Source organism: Mizuhopecten yessoensis, unplaced genomic scaffold (assembly GCF_002113885.1).
Source record: "Mizuhopecten yessoensis strain PY_sf001 unplaced genomic scaffold, ASM211388v2 scaffold10529, whole genome shotgun sequence".
Taxonomy (NCBI): Eukaryota; Metazoa; Mollusca; class Bivalvia; order Pectinida; family Pectinidae; genus Mizuhopecten; species Mizuhopecten yessoensis.
In genome coordinates this window covers 468404-489909 of record NW_018408592.1, presented here as the reverse complement: position 1 = coordinate 489909, position 21506 = coordinate 468404, and the positions used below count along the sequence as shown (strand labels likewise).

Below are 21506 nucleotides of genomic sequence, written 5' to 3'. Positions count from 1 at the left end.
TCTTAACACAATGTATGATCTTCATGAATCAAAAAACACAATTAAAGAACATACTCCTGGAAAATTTGCATTTAGTCCTATATTTATCATTTCCAGTCCTACATTACTGCTTTGCATGATGAGTGTATCTATCAAAATCTTCTGTAGTGAAACAAATTAAAACAGTCAAACTTCAGAAAGGACCAGAAAGGACTGGACAAAAACGTGCGTTGGGGATTACCTAGGTACTCAGCTGAGATGTTATTTTCCAGTCAACTGTCATAAAATAGCAGTTACCTGGTATATCTTAATAACAGTTTCATCAACATATTAACTTTATTTTATCAATAGGATTAATAAACTTTTTCATAAATCTGAAGTCCTGTGTTGGTGCAAAGGAAACAGCTTTCTTGTAATTTTTGACAGCAAATTATGATTTTGAACTTACAAACATACAAATATGTATTGATTTCAACTTAAAAAAGAAGCGGAAAGGATGCCTAAGAAAAAAGTAATGAGGAAATAATTTGATGATAAATGTATTTGTATTTTCCTAGTCTGAAATAACAGTTTGACTGTAATTTCTCAATGACGTGTAATCTAGCAGAAACATATACGTGTTCTAATAGATTTTATTGCTTAAAAGTAATGTCAAACCATGCTGTGACATGCTGCATTATCACAGTTAAGGAATGAGATATACAAGTAGATCCCGGTATTAAATGGAGGTGAGTTGGGATATCAAAGTGTTTTTACTTCTCATAAAAAATGGGATACATGTATTACAATGAGTCGTACACTTTCTTTTACACTTGTACCTAACATAAAATTTGTGACTATAAAATATACAATATCAATATCACATTATCAATTGTAAGTGACTACCTGCCCGTCGAACCCCCAAAGTATATACTTGCTTCTGGAATAGCCCTTATAATAATATGTATACACAATACATAGATCTTAAAATGTCAAGCTCTTAAATTTTTATCACCTCCTACTGAAAACGTTTTGTAAATTGTAAATGTTTCGATTGTTTATTTTCACAACGTTTTCAATCATCTTCATGACCACCCAGGGAAAGAATTTAATTTATACAGACTTGCCCAGGAACTTCTCCATTTGTACAATTTGTATCAACAAAATTTGTTGAACTGAAAATAACTGAAGCAAAGTTAACAAAGTTCATCAGCAATAGAACATATTTACTAAATAAAAATATCTTTGTCTGCAACTAAATAGGCTCAGCTACCATTCCAAAGCCATACTAGTTAGATGAGATCACTTGTCATTATTTGAGATCATCAGAGAAAACGTCTTTCTTATTGTGACTATTTTACCTGAAATCTTTTCTGCACTGATAATTGGAAATTTTTCATCAACCAATGCACATATTTCAAGTTCAACCTTTTAGTGGTTTTTCAATATTACTAATGCATTTGACAGATAAATAACTTTACAAATTAATTTCAAAGTCAGATTTGTATTGACGTAACATAATCTTTAAACATAAATATGAGGTATAATTAGGTACATATTTGTCATTTAAAAAAGACTAGATTTGCATTTAAACATAAACTCTAAATAAATCTGTATAAGAGAATGAATGACCTACCAAATTTATTCGTACAAAAGCCACATGTTGAAGTGATCCAGAAATAATATTGAAAACGACTACAGCTGAAAACTCCCTCGGTAATAGCACTTGCGCAACATAATTTAAAGTTGTTATTTTTATTTCTTAACCCCTTGTTAATATTAAAATCTTACCAAGCATTCACACTTTCTTTCCAATGATTATGTAAATGAAATTGAAGTAAAAAGGCATTCATGGTTTTCAAATACTTCAATAAATAAAAATCATGCATGTAGTGATAACATTTGGATGCCTTTCTCTGATGTTGTTGACGTGGCCTTTTTGTCTTTTCTTTTTTTTATAAAATTAAAAAAAATAAGACAAACAATATGAAACTTTGGCATAGTCCCTGATTGGCAGTACTGTGGCTGTATAGCAATAATACTATTGAAACCTGTGTGTTGTCAAAATATTTTCATCTTGTGCATTTTGAGAATTTTCCCTAGTCGCTGCTTGGCTGTGGCTTGTCCCTTCCGAGGCTTTTTTGCTGAAATATGAATACTTATATTTAGAATGGTGATAACTATTTTGCCCTAAAGAGAAACATATGCCTGTTACATTGTCATTAGAAAAAATAGTAAACAACTTTGACACACAGTAGAACAAAAGTTTCCTTGAATTAAGATGAAGCCTTGTTCACTCCTTTAACCCATTCACCCTTAAAGTCACATTTGAACCTTACCAAATCATAGACTGGGCAAGTCCAGTTTAATTATGTAGGAGAGAATGAGCTAAAATGTTGCAATACCAGGAGATATCATTGAATGTTCCCATAAACTTGCTAACAGTGAAACCTCCATAGTATAATCCAGAAAAAAAAGTTTATTTTCCAGAACTAATTGAGTGATGTATGGTTGGGCCTTTTTTGGCCCCCAAATCCGTCAAAATTAAAAATCTGCAATAGTACTTTCAAACGAATGTTTTTTTAATTTTTAATACTTCCCCAGTACTATTATGCTAACTTTTATTTGTGTTTTCAATTTTGGCTGCCATGGTAAACAGGTCATATTTGCATAAATTATTGAAATTTGATTATTCAGTCAATTTTGACAGGTTTTCACCTAGTTTTTCTCTTAGTTACCATAGAGCGCAATCTTGAACAAACTTTATATTTTCTCCTAAAGATGTATTACTGATGCCTACACATTATCCTTTGATATTAAGTTTGTTCAAGCATGCGCTCTATAGTTTCTAGGAGAAAAACTATGCAAAATATCCACTGAATATTCATTTTTTTCTAATTTATGCGAATTTGAACTTGTTACCATAGCAACAATAATTAGAAATATAAATAAATATTTTCATAATAGTATTTGGGAAGTATTCTAAATTAAAGAAACAGTCATTTCAAAGTTCATTTAAAGGTTTTGAATTTTGATGCATTACGGGGCCAAAACAGGCCCAAACCATACATAGTCCTTTGAAGTGATAATTCCAGTTTCATTCATCTGGAATCCTTGTCATTCATATGAAAAGCACTATATAAGCGTGAACCTCACCTGAGGACTGAAATGCCTGTACATATCACACGAAACATTGGGCTGGACAAGGTAAGTGTTTTGACAGGTACTTAATGTGTGGCGGACTGCTGTGATACTTACGTTTTGGGGGACTATCAGGAGTAGGGTTAGCTGGCCTGGAGGATAAGCTTGGACGGAATGCTGAACCTTAAACGTGGATGTAAAACTTCAAGTCAAAATTTATGCAATTTTAACTATATTACACTAAACCATTATTTCATAGATTTACCTCAGAATGACTACATCTTTCAATGGTTATTGATTTTTTTCATACCTGGTATACAGTATGATTCTGACAACCGCTACCCTACACCAAGAGACAACAATAACTTGGGATCATAATTGCCAATATCATATTCCCGATGACAATCATAATTTTCCCCATTTTATGGCGGGGGCATAAAAATGGGCAGGGCTTCTGTGAGCCCTTATGGAAAGAATGTACAATTATTAGAGATCAGTGCACTTTGTTTAACTTACACTAATCTCTGTCTTTTGTGTAAATGGATTTCAAAAGTTGATGTCATTTTGCTTTAATTTCTATTTTATCTCATTTTGTCTAGTATGAAGTACTACTAAAGTCCTTACCTGGTGCTGATGAGGACAAAGACAGGCCTGCTGAAGTGCCTTGACCTTCTCCCTCGGAAAAACTTTCGGACTTTGTTCGCTTTTTGGGCCGTCTTGGTTTCTTAAATAAAAAATATGTAAAAGGATATTATAAAAGAGGGCATTTTTTTTTTATTAGTAACAAGATTAATTTCAAAAATCACATTTAAATAAGATTTTATCACACTGAAAGGATTTGAAAATATAGCAAAACATTTCTTGAAAAAATCCATGGACATCAATGAAAAAAAGTGAAACTTGAATGGCATCATGACTGTATAATCATTGAAGTCACTAAGGTCGCTCTGTTGTAACTTCAAACTTTAAAAATATCACATCTTGTAGCTATTACTGTCATGATATTGTCTGCCAATTTTAGAATATCAGCAATACCTATCACTTTCTGATTAATTGCTATTAAGAGAATGAAGCTTTAAATGTAAATAAAACAAGAGGCCCAGAGGGCCTGTATCGCACACCCCGTTTCTTTTGTTACATGAAACTGATATAAAGGTAACTTCAGACCAAATTTGGTAACTAGAACACAAGACATTTTAACATCTCTTAAATGGTTCTTAAGATATTGTTGTTGAAATTCTAATTTATAGGCTTTTTAACCCATGTTGACCTTTGACTCTGGCTAGCACTTAAAATTGACCTTTTACCACATTACTGTAATCACACAGCTGATTTACATACCATACTCAAGTATCATGACTTTAGTCCAAATGGTTCTTAGGATATTGTTGTTTGAAATTTTTAACACATTTGACCCCTGTGACCTTGAAAGTATGTCAAGGTCATTTTAAAGAGAAAACTTCATAGCACTCCATCCCAGGTACCTACTGGCCATATATCATGACCCTAGGTCCTCCAGTTCTTCAGAAGAAGTTGTTTAAAAGAAAAAGTTGAGGGACGGACGACAGATGACGCAGTATGGCATAAGCTCACGTGGCCCTACAGGCCTGGTGAGCTTAAAATGTGTAATTAAAGTGACAAAAGCAAAAGAGTTTCTTACAAGAGAGGCAGCAGGCTTGGCTGCAGTGGCTGCCATGACATGCTCCATAGCTTCCTTCTTCGTTCCCTCACGGTGAGGTCGGTCCCCTTTAGGTATTGTCACCTGGACACGAGCTGAAACAAGACATCACACATACAGATATATACTTCTACAGAATTATTCACAGGCAATAAATAAACAGATGCTGATTAATAGAACACTGACAGGATAGCAAGGGCCCTTGTGCTTTACCATACTTAATAACTGCCATACCAATCATTTTGTAGTTAGGAATATGGATTACCCAAGTATGTACATGAAAACTATCATTTACCACCAGGTATGAATAAAAACAGACCAGCAGAACATGATCAATAGCTAGAGAGATCTCAGCCAATCAGAAGCCATGGCAGCCATCTTTGATTATGGAATCTAGACAATATCCCCTTATTCATCATGTAGACTATCCAATGCATTAGTACCATCTATCAGCAAGTATGAATAGAACAAAAGTTGTTGACATATACATCTTGCTCAATCAGAAGCAGCAGAGTGTGGAGACCTTGGATTTTCTAATCAAGGAAAAAGGGCATTATTTATGTAGGATATCCAAGATGATCATAATTAGGTTTCTATATCAGTTATAGTTGTCTGATAGCCATCAGCTATCCTTTTCCTACTGGAGCTCTGGTTTCCATGGTAACTATACATAATCTATTTTCCATAAAACTGCCATCAGTAGGTATAGTGTTTTGGGATGAAGTAACTAACTTAGGTTTGTTTCCCCTCCTTTAGCAAAAGATTAAAAAAGAAAAGAATTTGATGTTCCATCCTCAAAGAAAGCCTTGAGAATTCTCTTTTTTAAAAGGGCTTTTTACATGATCTGTTATGGATCAGTCACAAAACCTACTTTTCCAAGATTTTCTATTTTACTGGGACCAATTTTTAATAATCTAATACCTTTTGGATTCCAGGTGTCATCTTTACTGGCTTTACTTTGTGCTTTGAATATCTGCTCTGCTTCATCATCTGATAAGTCTAGCGTGGGATAAACTGTTCACAGAGAGAAAAAAATTAAATGCATGTTAACACTAGGCCAAAGAAGTACCATATTTATTGGGTTATAAGCCCATGCCTGGTATTAGGCCCACTCAGATCTCTTATAGTTCATAAGAAATGTCAACAAATGCTAATTCATCATCCAGTAATAAGCCCTCCTCCTTTATTTGAGTCAGAGATTATGTGCCAGCCTTCTGGGCTTACTGTGGAATAAATACAGTAAGATGTTAACAGCATGTTTAAACAATATCATTAAACACAAAAGGTAAAACTTTTTTTTAAATAGGTACTACATAAACTAGCAATTATGACGGTTTCTTATAATTTACCAAATTCTTCATCTTTATAGCAGGAATCAAGCTTTTCCTCTTCTTCCATTACTAGTTTTGACCGCTGCTGCAGACGTATGGTGCGTCGACCTTTCCCCTTGGAGAATAGCTCCATCCCACCCATCTGACTCATTGACAGCATGCCTTGGATTGCATCCCTCATACTAGGTGATGGAGCTCTCCTGAAAAGATGACAGGACTCAGAATGTGATGCTGACAACACATGGGAAAATTAGTCAATTCTAGGTTTACCAGTACATATATATCAATGAATGTAAATCTTGATATACTTATTTCTAGTATCACTTCTGTTCAAATAGAAAACAATAGTTAACCATAGTTCAAAAAAAGTTACAGGTACCTTTACCTAAAATTGCAATTAAATGCAGCTATTTCCACTAACTGTTTCATTACGAAGAAGTGACATGCTTACCTTAAGGTGTGACACTCTTATATTTTGTGTGACCTGCTATAAATCTCCTACATGACATTTTACCTGTCCAAGTCGGAAGATAAGGGAATGACTGTCCAAGCCAACCAAATCTTTTGGTTTCTCATGTTAGTAATTATGATGTGACCTATTGACTGCTGATACCATCTTTGTATCAAAAGTTAGAAATCAGGTTAGCAAGTTCCTGGTAGATTAATGCAATCCGTATGTAAACAGCATACCCAATGTCATCGTCCACTTTGAAGTCGGTCTCTGTGCCGTACCCGCTAGCCTCCAGTATATCCGCTATGCTACCATTGAGTCCTCCTCGTATCGTTGGCAGGTTTGCGCGGTTAGCCTGATCTTCCTCCTGACTTTCCGAGTCACTCTGACTAGCTGTTACATCAGACTCCTGGCTGCTCTCCTGGCTTGTAGAAGACTCTGGTTGGGCAGTTTTTCCAAGGACTAAGAAAAGTTAATCAACGAGAATCAATAAATATTTGTAAACTCCTCAATTATCTCATAAAAACTGATAGAAATTTTCCACTTAAGCAAGAAATATCAGAATGTGAATTCAAAACGATGGCAAATTGAAACTTGATCATTGTACTTGCTCAATGTAAGGTGGCAAAATGATTCAGTTTAGATGAAAAAGTTGTGTGGTTGGCTCCTCAAAATCCTAGAAAACTTCAGTCAATGTATCATTTGCTTAGAAACACTACTAACATGATAGTTTTAACTTGAGTGATCCTGGTTTCAGTGTGGAGGCTGATTTGGGGCCAGTTCCCGCTGCAGTCTTGGCACCTGCCCCTGCTACCCTTTTCCCTCGCTGTGGATTTTCGTCCACAACAAGAGTGTCTGTATCACTGTCAGCATCTTCACCATCGCCCCCGACCAATGCCTGGAACTTCCCACCAACTTTTGTACCTTTACCTTTCTTCTTCACATCACTGCAAAACAATATCAATGTACGGTAATTATAATGATTGGGTTTGCATTGATCAATGTTCTAAAACGATTGACTAGGCCTCAACAATGATACCGCCCATTGCTATTTCAACCCTGGGTAAAGTGATACGTGACAATGTGCGTCTATGTAACTCTGATCTTGGTTTTAGTGTTCTGCCCATTGAGATTTCAACCCTGGGTAAAGTGATACGTGACAATGTGCGTCTATGTAACTCGGGGAACCCTGGGTAAAGTGATACGTGACAATGTGCGTCTATGTAACTCTGATCTTGGTTATAGTGTTCTGCCCATTGAGATTTCAACCCTGGGTAAAGTGATACGTAACAATGTGCGTCTACGTAACTCGGGGAACCCTGGGTAAAGTGATACGTGACAATGTGCGTCTATGTAACTCTGATCTTAGTTAACTGTGTTATGTAATCTGAAAAGCTTCGATACAATGTTAAATGACTCAAAGTTTGTCTGGACAAGCATCATAGTGACCCCTTGCAGTGGCCTGGCTCTGGAGGGTATGGAAACAAGTGTGGTATAAAACACACAATCTTGTCACAATGCATATACCTTTCATAATATATACTGCAAAGCAGTTATAGTTTACAAGTCTGGAGAAGTATTGCAGTGATTTGACCTTTGACCTTTAACTTGGAACTTGACCTTGAGGGTATGTACCTGTACAGGTGGGGTGTGAGCTTTTGCCACAATACTCATATTCATGACGTTTTATCACATGATCTTCATCAGTTCATAATCTTTGTTCTAGACAAGATAATGATATACATGTATCATGCGATAGCTATGTATTTATCCACCTTGACTTTTTGAAATAATTATGTTCTTTATCTCAAAATAAAAAAGATAACAACTGTACAAGCATTGTAATCTACCCTGGTAAAACCTGGCACTGGTACATGTATTAATTTGTATCTGTACTTTGCGGCTTTTCTGCTATTATTTGACAGAGACTTAGACCTTACATTTTAACAACCCTTTTTATTGAAAGATACTACCAAAAGCTGCCGACACATTCTAACCGGAAAATGGGTCACAGTGTGCAGTCTTGAGAGATTATAGGAACAATACAATAATTATTGTTGAGTACGTCGTGTTGAGAAGATGTCAAGTGTCATTGGAGTCTATCAATGTGGATATGTTTCCTGATTAATTCATACCCATTTTTGGAATGTCGAAATCAACTGAGCAATCCAACGTGTACGCTCCAGTACAGTGATTTGTGTAAAGACTTGCGCACTTTCATTTCCGCATTGAAATTTCTATCAGCATAGCACGAGGTCGGAGACACCATGTGTGTTTATTGTAACATTAATTAATTAATGAATATGATTATGAATAAGTTGTTATTTTTTATTTTATATAACAATCTTTTAGTCATTTATCCGACTGTTGAAATACGTTGATTGTCAGAGAAATCAATGACATATATACCAAACATAGGAACTCGCTTAACTCGAATACTCGGATAACTTGAAGTTTCCCAACGATCCCGTCGACTTCAAGATAACGAGGTTTGACTGTATATACAAAGTCTGCATGAAATGGGAGAAAAAGACAGATTTTTTACATATAATTATCATGTGGACATTCTCAAATTGATTGCAGTAGATTGCTGAATGACTATTCAAATAGGGGAAACTGAGCTTAAATTCCAGGAGAAAAGACCCCGAAGACCCCCCAAAAATCAAGTGTTTAGCTATGTTAGCTTTTAAAGGATAAACTGTTTTACATACTCACCTGACAATTTTTCCATTTGACACTTTGAGCTTTAATCCCTTAGCTATCGCTTTAGAGTCCAAAGGAGACTCTATGACTAATCCATCTGGCGGCACATTCTCCTGTCTTTGCGGCATATCTGTCATTTCCAGCTTGACGGAACCCTTTTTTTCCTGTTTGAGAGCTGAATCTATGTACGCCCCAGCCTTAGGAACTCTGACTTTCAGGGAACCAGGAAGGGAATCATCGTCGTCATCCTGTTTAAAATGATTGAAACACTTGACCATACATTGCAAATGGTATTTAAGCACACACACACAAATTCATATTTAAGTATATGTCGGAGTGAAACCTGAAAAATTCTGTTTANCGACGGACGAAAACGGATAGCAATAGGTCACTTGAGCTAAAGCTCAGGTGACCTAAAAAGTTTAATATGCAGACATCAGTAGTTGCCAAGTTTATTATTTTATGTCTCTATATTTGCATTTAACTCAAAGAGAACAAATTTTAAATTCAAACAGTTGAAGAAGTGTGGAATTTAAATGATGACAAACTGAATGTAAACATACAGGGAATTCGTAGATATTCTTTTTCTGCTCATTCTCCATCTCCATAAGTTTTTCCTGAGTGTGTTGGTGAAGGAGGTCAAGGTTGACCATCTGTTTGGGGGGCACATTCTTTTTCTTCTTTTTAGTTTTAACGGACTTCTCTTTCTCTTTCTCTTTCTCTTTCTCTTTCTCCTTCTCTTTCTCGTGCTTCTCTTTCTCCTGTTTCTCTTTTGGTTTTTCAATTTTCTGTTTTTCTATTTTTAATTTCACTGGACTGCCTTTTGTCTGCAAAACAGATACATTCATGAATTACAATGATTACTTTTGACACCATATTAAAACCCAATAAACTTTATTAATGTACGAAAATGTTCTGAGATGTAATAAGTGTAAGACGAAAACAGATTTTAAAATGGTCAAAGCAGTTAACATTCAGCTTATACATGAAGTAAAATTCTTTCTTTATAAAGACAACAAAAACAGAGTAAAACCAAAAATTTCTATATAATAATGGCCAAATATCAACATTCTAGGCCTCAGTTATTTCCCAGGGCCCCCTGCTCTAATAAGAGCACCCCAGGGCCCCCTGCTCTAATAAGAGCACGCCCAAGGACACCTGCTCTAATAAGAGCATGCCCAGAGACACCTGCTCTAATAAAAGCACGCCCAAGGACACCTTCTCTAATAAGAGCATGCCCAGGGACACCTGCTCTAATAAGAGCACGCCCAGGGACACCTGCTCTAATAAGAGCACAACCAAGGACACCTACTCTAATAAGAACACGTCCAGAGACAACTGCTCTAATAAGAGCACACCCAAGGACACTTGCTCTAATAAGAGCACGCCCAGAGACACCTGCTCTAATAAGAGCACAACCAAGGACACCTACTCTAATAAGAACACGCCCAGAGACAACTGCTCTAATAAGAGCACACCCAAGGACACCTGCTCTAATAAGAGCACTCCCAAGGACACTTGCTCTAATAAGAGCACACCCAAGGACACCTGCACTAATAAGAGCATGCCCCGGGACACCTGCCCTAATAAGAGCACTCCCAAGGACACTTGCTCTAATAAGAGCACACCCAAGGACACCTACTCTAATAAGAGCACGCCCAGAGACAGCTGCTCTAATAAGAGCACACCTAAGGACACCTGCTCTAATAAGAGCATGCCCAAGGACACCTGCTCTAATAAGAGCACGCCCAAGGACACCTGCTCTAAAAAGAGCATGCCCAGGGACACCTGCTCTAATATGAGCACCCCCAGGGATTATATAATTTCCAGAAGTCACCCAATTGTTTTTAAACACTACTACTGTCACTATAAAGGAATCAATGAACAAAAAAACCCTGATTAATAGCTGCTATGAAACATTTACTGCTGATGCAGAGATCAATGCAGTCTTAAAGAATAATGTACCTATTTATTAATGGAGGATTAAATTTGGGATTTGTATAAAGAAATCTTGTCTCTGCTGTCAGGGGAAAATAGCCAAAATAAGAGGATCAGTGACACTATTGGAAATGTTGTTTGATTCAAGGTTAACTGAACCCAGCACGCCTGTATTACATGAAATATCTTACTTGCCCTAGAATGCTGAACATATAGAAGAAAATGTTTCTATCAAAGCATTCTAGAACAACATTTGACATATAGCGAATATGTGATCTGTAAACATGTAATAAACAATGAAGACAAAACTTACTGGAGTGTCAAACCTCCTCCATGCCTTGTTTAGGTCTTTTAACAACCTTCCATACTGTATCATCTCGGGGACATCATGCTTGGCATCTTTTACAAACTGAAATTTGTATAGTACATAACTATAAGCTAATTATCTCATTGTTCAGTTACTGTTAATAATATAGATTTAATGAATAACTTTTATATGGATAGATTGTGTTTCATCTATAAATTCAAAAACTGATCAAAAATCTTTAAAAAGTATAAAATCATTACATTATTAATTATGCAGATAAAAGCAATGGATTAACTTTACATCAAAATTTTACCAGAACCGACAAATACTTATTTTTTCAGGTGACAGCGTAATTACTAACTTTAAAGTAATGACAACAAACTGAAACATGTAAAATGAAACAAGGTAATGCTGATTCAGTGTCGATCACAGTAGGAAAGGTATCGTACAAATTAGTTGTGCAGGAGCATGGCGAATAGTGCTAGATATATGAGCAGTTTGTTCATACATGTACTAGGCCAAACAGCAGCCGCACTGTGGTATCAAATCTGTTTTAGGGGCAATAACACACTAGCTATAGGCTGCTCAACATATCACTGTACTGTACAAGGTAGACCAAACAACATCAAACATATACTCATGTATTGTAGGCCTTGCTGAAGTGTGAAACATACAAGTTTATAAGTCTAGATTTATTTTGAATTTTAGATATATACCCATTACCGGGTATATCATTTCCAGTTTCATAAAAATAATGCATTTTTCTCTTTCATGTAACTTATACTTACGGTGTTCATACCCAGTTGTCCATTTAATCAAATCTCGTTATATATGCTCCTTACCATAAAGTTTAATGTAATGTCAATGCAAAGCAATTAAAGCCATTTATCATGCCACTGCCCAGTATACTGTTTATTTCCTAATCGTTCAGGCCTGTCGACCTCATTTATCCTGTTACTAGAAGTGCCCGGATATAATGTAAATACTGTACATGTCTGTAAGATATGTATCCCTTTTACTAAAACAACACTGTAGCCTGCTGTAGGGCTGTATCAGCCTTTTGTAAAATTCAGACAGTCAGTGGTGTATTGAGTTCTGTTTTAAAAATTGAACAACAGTTTATGATATTGATACTCTCAAAACAGATAAATATCATATCCAGCTTCAACATACACAGTACAATTCCATTTTAACAAATTAATTCAAGATGGTATATGAGTAGGTTCGAACAACAGGCCATGCCTTTATCACTTCTCTCCCTTTTTGCTATAAATATCTGACAACATTTTCTGACAAGCAAAAGTGTTAAGTATTTTTTTGTCTAGGCAACCATTGAATATTGGTCATAAGTTGTGGACTAAAATCAGAAAGTGAACAAAACTGTAGTAACTACAAAACAATGAAAGTACAAAAATGAACAAAAAGCAAACTCTCCCAATGCATGAACTTAATAAATTTTTGTCTTGTGATGTTTCTTTATATTAGAACATAATGATCATATTATAGATACAATGTCTAATGGAACACAAAATGATGATGTCATTAGAAGTTCTCACCACAGGCATAGGCATCTACTTATTAGTTCCTCGTGAGTCTAAGTAATGAGGGGATTATATAAGAATGTACGGAAGCTGGTTTCTAGTCAGCGTTTTAGTGAAGCAGGGCAGAGATAATATTTCCGCTTCCATACACAGGAAGGAATGACCTGCATATTCTACAGCTTGCCAAAGAGCCAGAAATAAAGTGGTTATTATTCAACATGCAGCATTTTATGTACTGAAAATACTCTTGATCTAGTCATGTGACACTAACCATACAACCACAAGACAATGACATCATGATCATGTGCCATTTTACGTCATGATTATGTGACAATTACATCCAGATCACGTGACAATTACATCATTATCATATGACGATTACATCATGATCATGTGACATTAACATTGTGATCATGTGACATTATACCATGATCATGTGACATTTACATCATGATCATGTGATCCTGCATCATGATCATGTGACATTTGTTTTATGATCATGTGACAAGGAAGGTATATAAATAGTCTCTACAGGTCACAAGCATCAACAAGACAAAAGATGGATACAAAACTACAAAAAGAACTTTCAAAACACCAGCCCACTGGAGAAATAGTAAATGCAGAGAAGAAATTATATAACTCACTAGATGCAGGTTGTTCAACTGTTGTGAACGAACCAGTCATCCAACATTTCCACAGCAGGAAAAGAGAGAAGACATTCATGTGTAAGATCACAGTCAAACATATCAACCTGTTCTGTATACTGGGGTATTTTCTTCTATAAGATCACAGTCAAACATGTCAACCAGTTCTGTATACAGGGGTATTTTCTTCTATAAGATCACAGTCAAACATATCAACCTGTTCTGTATACTGGGGTAGTTTCTTCTATAAGATCACAGTCAAATATATCAACCTGTTCTGTATACTGAGGTATTTTCTACTGTAACACTTCTGTTTTGTATAACTGGAGAATTCATTCTGACTGTTAACTGTTCAAACAATTTTGTTTCAAATATATGCAGCGAAAATAACCCTGTAAACAGATTCATTACTGCCAGATATAGTGCTGTGCATAACAACCAACGTTTGTTCACTGATACAAACTTAATCAATAGCTAACAGCAAAATTGCTTAGAAATTTAATGGACACTCTTTATGGACTTTGAATACAGTAAAACACACTTTACTTGACCCCAATGGAAATTAGAATTAACAGCTGTATAGTTGTCTAGGGAATCAAATTAACCATCACGAATAATTTGATCCCCTAGACAGCAAAAGGGAAATTTACACCACCCAGTAAGCATCAAATCTATATATATATTTGGTGGTAGAAATGCCCTAGCATTGAAGTGCAATGAATTTCTATATAACAAAATAATTAAGATATGACAAATTGTTAAACTTTCACTAATCTCTCACTTTTACCTGTATGTACATAAAATATATCTAAAGAAGTTTTTGTCTCACAATAACCACTATTAATGATAGGCTTACATCTTTTCTCTGTGTCCAGGATTTGAGATGTGACGCTAAGGCCTTTCCTCCATTTAGGATATGTATCGGAGGTTTTGTGTTGTCCTCGGCAAAGTCTGAAAGATTTCAATCAGCAATATCAAACTTTGAAATAAATCGTAATTGAAACTTCAGATATTTTCTATTTATTATGGTTTTGTAGTAATATCTTTTTTAATAAGAAACCAATTGCCCATAATAATAATAATATACAACATTTGATATAGCGCCCTATCTAGCTAATATAAGCCACTCTAAAGGGCTTTACAGTACATAGATATACAATTAATACAATTATACAATTTTTGAGGAATTCGCAGGAGCTGCCTTATAAAGCACTAACTACTAGTCCTATGACACCTGGCTAATATCTCCCTATGTGTGTATGCCTGCGTGTGTGCTGGAGATGTATTGTGTTATTGTGCCATAGCTATAAGTTGCATTAAACTGTACCAGCTAGTATTATTATCTATTTGATAATTTTCAGTTTTGTCCATTAATACTAATTACTTGCACAATTGTAATACTTATTAATTTGTATATTTGTATTTAATAAAAATTTTTTTACTATTTCTGTAATACATCTGTATCGTCAGATTTCACATCAATATGCAAAGAAGATAGTGTCTAAAAGATAACAGTACACTTAAAATGCTAATGACTTGTGTTGTTTACTGTTACTAGGAAGGAACCCCTTGGGTAGTACATGTATAACACAAACAAATGACAGGCTCAGATCACAGACATAAAAGTATACATTACCTTTCAGTAAGTCTAGAATGTGTTTGGCTGCATACCAGTTTGTTGTTTCAAAGCTTGGGAAGAGATACTTGGCAGGTGTCTTCACACGCTTTTCTATTTCATACACCCTGATTAATCACAAAAAATTGCAAAATTAGGAATAGATTTCATTTGTGTACCTTTTAAAGATATTTAGAATTTTTGGCATAAAAAAACAACCTTTGATGTATATCAACCATTAATAGAGTTCTTTCTACATTAAAACACTACTGTTAAGAGGTCACTATAAAATAACACATTTAGGTTCATAATGATCATCAAACATCATTTGTGAACCAGTTAACACCTTATTTGACCTCCTCTAAAATTGATCGTTCTTGAAAAAATAGATATTTTCTTCATTTCCTTGGGGAAAAAATAGCTTAGAAAAATTTTAATTCAGAAAAAGCTCACTGAAGTTGGAGAGGTACTTGAAGATCATGTAAGAAATTTCCTCCGAAGACCAGGGAGTCGATGGGTGTGAACACTGCGTGGATCCAGCCTGTGGGCACAAACAGTGTCTGTCCCTGCTTCACCACACACTTATAGCAGGTATCCACCTGGTCACCAAAGAAGGTTTCACTCTGGTTTGAGGAAGAGAGCCAGTTCTCGTACAGGGTCAGGTTTGCCTGGGACGGCCGGATTAGGTAGAAAACTTTTTCTCCCTGTAAAAAATATGCATATTATATAAGATATGACCAGAAACATTGTTCATTTATCCTGTGAAATATTAGGGTTTTTGAGTTAGAGATAAAGTTTTAGCCTAAATTCCAAGAAACAATTAACTATAGCATCACAAAGAAAAGGATTATATGCCCATATATTAATGAAGCAAACTTCACACAAAGATGAAAAAAGCATAAGAAAACTTAGTTGAAATCTGCTAGACTCACACTGGCTGGTCAAAAATTTAGTTGAAATCTGCTAGACTCACACTGGCTGGTAGAAAAAACCTAAGTCAATAACAGCAATAATGATTGTAAAAAATAAATGCAGCATCTCCACTTGATTACTGTTGGTCATGGTATAAAAAATTATTCCATTTAAATAAATCTGTGAATGTTAGTTCCATTAGAATACCTACACGTAGAATATGGTACCAGACGGAGGTGCCTCCGAAGTCTACATGGAAGTCGGTGAAACTCTCCCTTACACCCATCAGACAGTACTTCTGGACGGCTGGCTTTGTGTATGTACAGTCATCTGGCAACTGCTCGGGCCATACATTGGATACCCAGCTCAGTTGTCGCACGATGGTAGGAGGTATAACAAGTTCGGACAACCTGGTACAAATGACAAAAATAACAAATTCAAATGGTTTCCTTTCCAGGGATATTTCAAATTTACCGGTAGATATTTTTTGGGCAGGGAAGCACCTTTTACTGTGTGGTCAAATTACAATTATTTATCTCATGTGGTCCATCACACAATATTGCTTTAGACCCTGCCACCAATATAAACACATATTATCATAACTTATAAGTTCACACTTAAAACAATTAAGTAAGTTCCTGCCTCTCCTCCCCTCCATATAATGATATATTAATATTACTAAATATCAATACAGTGTAGTTTTTTTTCTAATATTTCTTCAATTATAAATAAAGTCTGACTAGGAATGACTACCTTCAATCAAGGTATAGATGTAATATTTTTTTTAATATATGATTTTATGTGATATTATATGATTATGCTGCATTCTAAACAATGCCTTACTGTGTCTTGGAGAACTCCAGGCTGATGACGTTATAGATTTTGGACCTGTTTGGGCTGTTATAGTATTCTGTCCATTCTCTCATCAACATTTTGTAGTCCTCTTGTTTGGATACATCTATAACGTCTATTTCTCTCATGGAACCTGAACCAAAAAGTTAGACTCACACTGGCTGGTAGAAAAAATCTATTTAAAGTCAATAACAGCAATAATGACCGTAAAAATAAATGCAGCATCTCCGTTTTATTACTGTTGGTCATGGTGTAAACAATATATTCCATTTTATGAAATCTGTGAATGTCAGTTCCATTAGAATACCTACACGTAGAATATGGTACCAGCATAGGTGCCATGTAAGTAATGAATTCAAACAAACATTTGTATAACTTAAGACTACTCTTTCTTCATATTTCCGTGTGCATTTTTTGTGTCAAAAACAGAGAGCTATAAGCAAATATTTCTATTACAAACAATTACTGTCTCTGTTAATGATACTGGTATGCATTTCTTTTGCATGGCTTGTGAAACCTTAGTTACCAACTATAACCTTGATTCCTGTCCCTGGGAACTAATCTAGACCTACCCAGATTATCTTCACAAGCAATACACTATAAAATATCAAATAATTAATTGAAAGTGTAGATACCCAGTGAGTTGACACATATCATGTTTTTTCCCATATATTGAAGGTAAAACATGAAGAATAATATCAATTTGACATTACCTAAAAACATTATTGAAACACACAACATACCAACAAGATTTTCCACATCCTCAATGCTGAATTTTGAAGGAGGCACAACCAAACCCAGGCCTTCCTTCTTCTCCACAATGATGGGAACATGAAACCCAGTTTGTTTGAGGAAGTCTAGAGTTAACTCGCTGCCATGTAGCCTCATCACAGGAATCTCATCAGCACTGAATCAATATGTACACAAATAGGTCATAGAATACTGTAAAAGATAACCTTTCAGATTTTGCTATTACCAGGTACTATTTCAATAAATGTTTTGAAAATTGCATAGATAAAATCTCATAACGATCAAGCTAACAACACTACACGATAAGTGACATTAATCCTCAATTTAGGAATCTTTATTGAATGATTTTAACCAACTTTTTTATAAGACATTAAAAGTTGGACATAATCTTTTGATTCAATTAAAACTTGCAATTGAACTATAATATATATAATACCCCAGCCATCCTTGATAACCAGGGGTTACGCTCACTTTCACTCTCTACACCCCTGGAATATGTCATAGCAAAAACGAAGGCTCAATGTACATGTGCAGCATCTTGTGGATGAGAAGAGAATACTAGTTTGGTCCTTTGATGTACATCAAAAGAATCTCGCGGTTGCTTAACGGTAAAAAAATGACAGGCTTTGAAGTCGGGCGTCACTCCTTGTAATCTTCAAAGCCTAGTGATTGGTAAGGTTTTTTTTACCCGACATCAATCAAATAGCTAGCTATGTGCCTTCATTTTTGCTATGACACATTCCAGGGATGTAGAGAGCGAAAGTGAGCGTAACCCCTGGATATTGAGGATGTACCCCAGCAAGCTCCAGGCCAAATTTTTTAAACTCTGGACCTTACAAACCAGAAGTAGTTGTTTCTTATTTTTCACAAACCTGACCTTTGTGTCCAAGAATGTGGGATAAGTTGATTTATTCAGTAAAGTTCACTTTAGCCCTTTGGACCAGATGAGCTAAAACGTTGAAACCAGACACAGTGCTATGGTACATTCAGACAAAGTTTGCTTAATAAGGTGTGGATATTATTTAATTAAAGAAACACAGATTTTCAACAGATGAGTACCTCTTTCTTAGTATATAAACATGGGTACTCACCTTGGAAATGTTCTGTTTTTGAGTTCTTTTATAAATACAACTGTTCCTGTTTGTACAGCCTACAAACAAAGTGATTTGATTTAGTACAGTGTACAATGTACTTTATTTTGCTTCAGTAATTGAGCTAAAGTCACATAATGACTTAATCATTGCTTTAGAGAGAAGAATTAGAAGTTGCACTTTATAAAAATTTTAAGGCAATCTTTCTAATGCTTTCATTGATGTTCCATTCTTAATTGACATTAAAAAGTGACAAAACAACTGCAAATAGATCTATATATTTGGGAAATAAATGTAGGCTAAATGTTTGAGCTCTGCTATGGTAAAATTATATAATGTAGTTACCTTTTCATCTACATCTTCCTCGGAATAGTCATGTCTGTGCCAATTCCTTCTCTTTTTAACTAAAAAGGAATTAAATCATGCTTTTAAATATTTGATTATTATTATAGAATAAAAGAACAGTCATCACGCCATCATAAGGAGAGAAAAAAGACTGAGTTAGAATAGTCAATGTTGACTAATTAGGTTTTTATTATAATCAAGAGGTGGTGATTACAAAATGATATACCTTAAATCTTTAAACAAAAATATATATTTATAATTAGACATTATTTCTGATCCCATTTAAGTGCCTGACATGAGTTATCGTGATACTGGGATTCAAACCCATGTCTAACAACACACTGTCAAATAACCTACTCTTTCCAGCCATCTTGGGCTGATAAATAAATCACATTCAATAGTAATCCAGTTTGTTGAGTTGTTGAAAATATATACCTGTACTTATTAAATGCACAAAAATATTTATTTTTAATGTCATTTTAAACAATTATCATGTTTCAAACGGAAATTTCTCGTCTTTTGGATGTCTTATCCGTTACATCCACAACTTACGAACAAGAGGTCCATTTAAATGTTGACATTTCGGGCAATGGTAAATTTCTATGTCTATGGCCTGGTACTCCTGAACCTCCACACAACTGAAAAATAAAATAAAAAACACGATCAAAAACTTGTAAGTAAGCATTGTAAGTGAGAATTCAGATTACTTTAACTTTGAAAGCCTATAGCTATTATTCTACACATATTCAGCATTTTGAAATACAGTAAAAAACCAGTAAAGGTCTTTGTGGAATATTCTTATCAGAAGAACAGTATTTTAAACACACTTGTACAGAACCCACACAAAATTGTGTGGAAATGTTTTGGAAAATGCAATTTAGATATGAATATATAACAAATTAAATTATGTACTCTTTGACTATCTTCGCATGCAAAAAAAACTTATTTTGCTTTTTGGATGTACATTCATTTCAAATGACTTTCTTCACTGAATGAGATTCATTTATAATCAGATTTGTATACCTAGTGTATAACACCAAGCTTATTCATAAGATCTGTACAATTTCAGTGGATTTCATATAGTTAAATGAACAAAAAATATACTAGAAAAACATTCTAATTCTTTTTGGCAGAAATGTGCAACCCAAGTTTTTTTCGATTTATGTATTTTTATGTGTAAATCACATCACCTGCTTTTCAATGTGTTACACTACCAAGAACAGTACTAGTTAACTCCCCTTTCTTGTCGAGAATGTAAACAAGGACCAATTTACTTTTATGCACAGGACCCATTCCACGTGCTTTTATTTAATTATCATATAAGGACACATAGCTAATTATTGTTGTGTCATAAATACATCATTAACGAAGGAATTATGCTCATGTTTTCTTTTCGATTAACGCGGCAGTAGACTTGGTCATTTCAAAATAGACTTCAATACGCTTACGGCAGTGAATCTACATTTCATCATTTTCGACAAAGATGTCAAATATATATTTTGACTTATTACTTGTGATTTAACAAAGCCAATTTAGCTTCACACAATTATCTTTACTTTCGCGTTATTCTAAGACGTGGCGTCAACATGTCTGGCAGACGCTGCACACATTTGACACAAGCCAAAAACAGCTGAGCCTCCGATTAATTTTTTTCTGCATTTAGAGGTTCTGTGAGGTAAATACACGCTACATGTTATTTGATGGTGACCCTCTTCATACCTTCCATGAAACCAGTCCTTGCAAATGTCACATTCGATCATAAATTCGTTTTCATCGTAAGGTTTTCGACATATACAATATACGGTCTCGTCTTCGGACGCCATGTTGGAATACTCAGGACAAAAGGATGTACGATTACGCATGCGCGAGTTAACCCCGGAAAAGCACGCTGTGTAAAGGGAAAAGCATAATATTGCATATTATTGGTCCGCATTCGTTTATCGTGACAGTTGAACCGGTTGGACCCGGGTTGTGCGTTTATGAAATAAGGTCAAACCTAAAAATCTGATGCTGCTTTCAGGCGAGCCTTAACATAAACATTTGCATGTCCTCCATGAACGTGAAAGGGGCTTTCTTTCGATCAAATCGTAAACGATGATGCAAAAATAAAGCATCCTAAAAAAGAAGTGATACAATCTGATGCAAATTGTTCGACATATCACAAAACACAAATTTAAGATAAAGAGTATAATTAAGATAAGTTTTTATGAGATGGTCAGATTATCTGCTAGAATGGATAAAACCACTAT

The 21506-nt window shown here is 35.1% G+C and overlaps 1 protein-coding gene across 2 annotated transcripts; it reads right to left on the bottom strand.

Moving 5' to 3' along the window:
• Positions 1-242: 242 nt before the first annotated feature.
• Positions 243-21085, bottom strand: LOC110460958 (lysine-specific demethylase 7B-like). 2 transcript variants are annotated; one of them, XM_021514196.1, is made up of 22 exons: positions 20977-21085; positions 19810-19895; positions 19258-19316; positions 18913-18971; positions 17815-17978; positions 17063-17204; positions 16431-16629; positions 15761-16011; positions 15329-15435; positions 14549-14643; positions 13693-13710; positions 11514-11609; positions 9826-10089; positions 9275-9510; positions 7283-7506; positions 6799-7021; positions 6127-6308; positions 5699-5791; positions 4760-4872; positions 3724-3823; positions 3217-3282; positions 243-2102 (listed from the first exon to the last, which is right to left on the bottom strand). In XM_021514196.1, exons 1-22 carry the CDS (start codon positions 21078-21080, stop codon positions 2020-2022), a joined length of 2964 nt encoding a protein of 987 aa, XP_021369871.1. In that variant the 5' UTR covers positions 21081-21085; the 3' UTR covers positions 243-2019. The 2 variants fall into 2 exon arrangements, with proteins under 2 accessions (XP_021369871.1, XP_021369872.1); XM_021514197.1 differs by lacking the exon at positions 13693-13710.
• Positions 21086-21506: the final 421 nt, after the last annotated feature.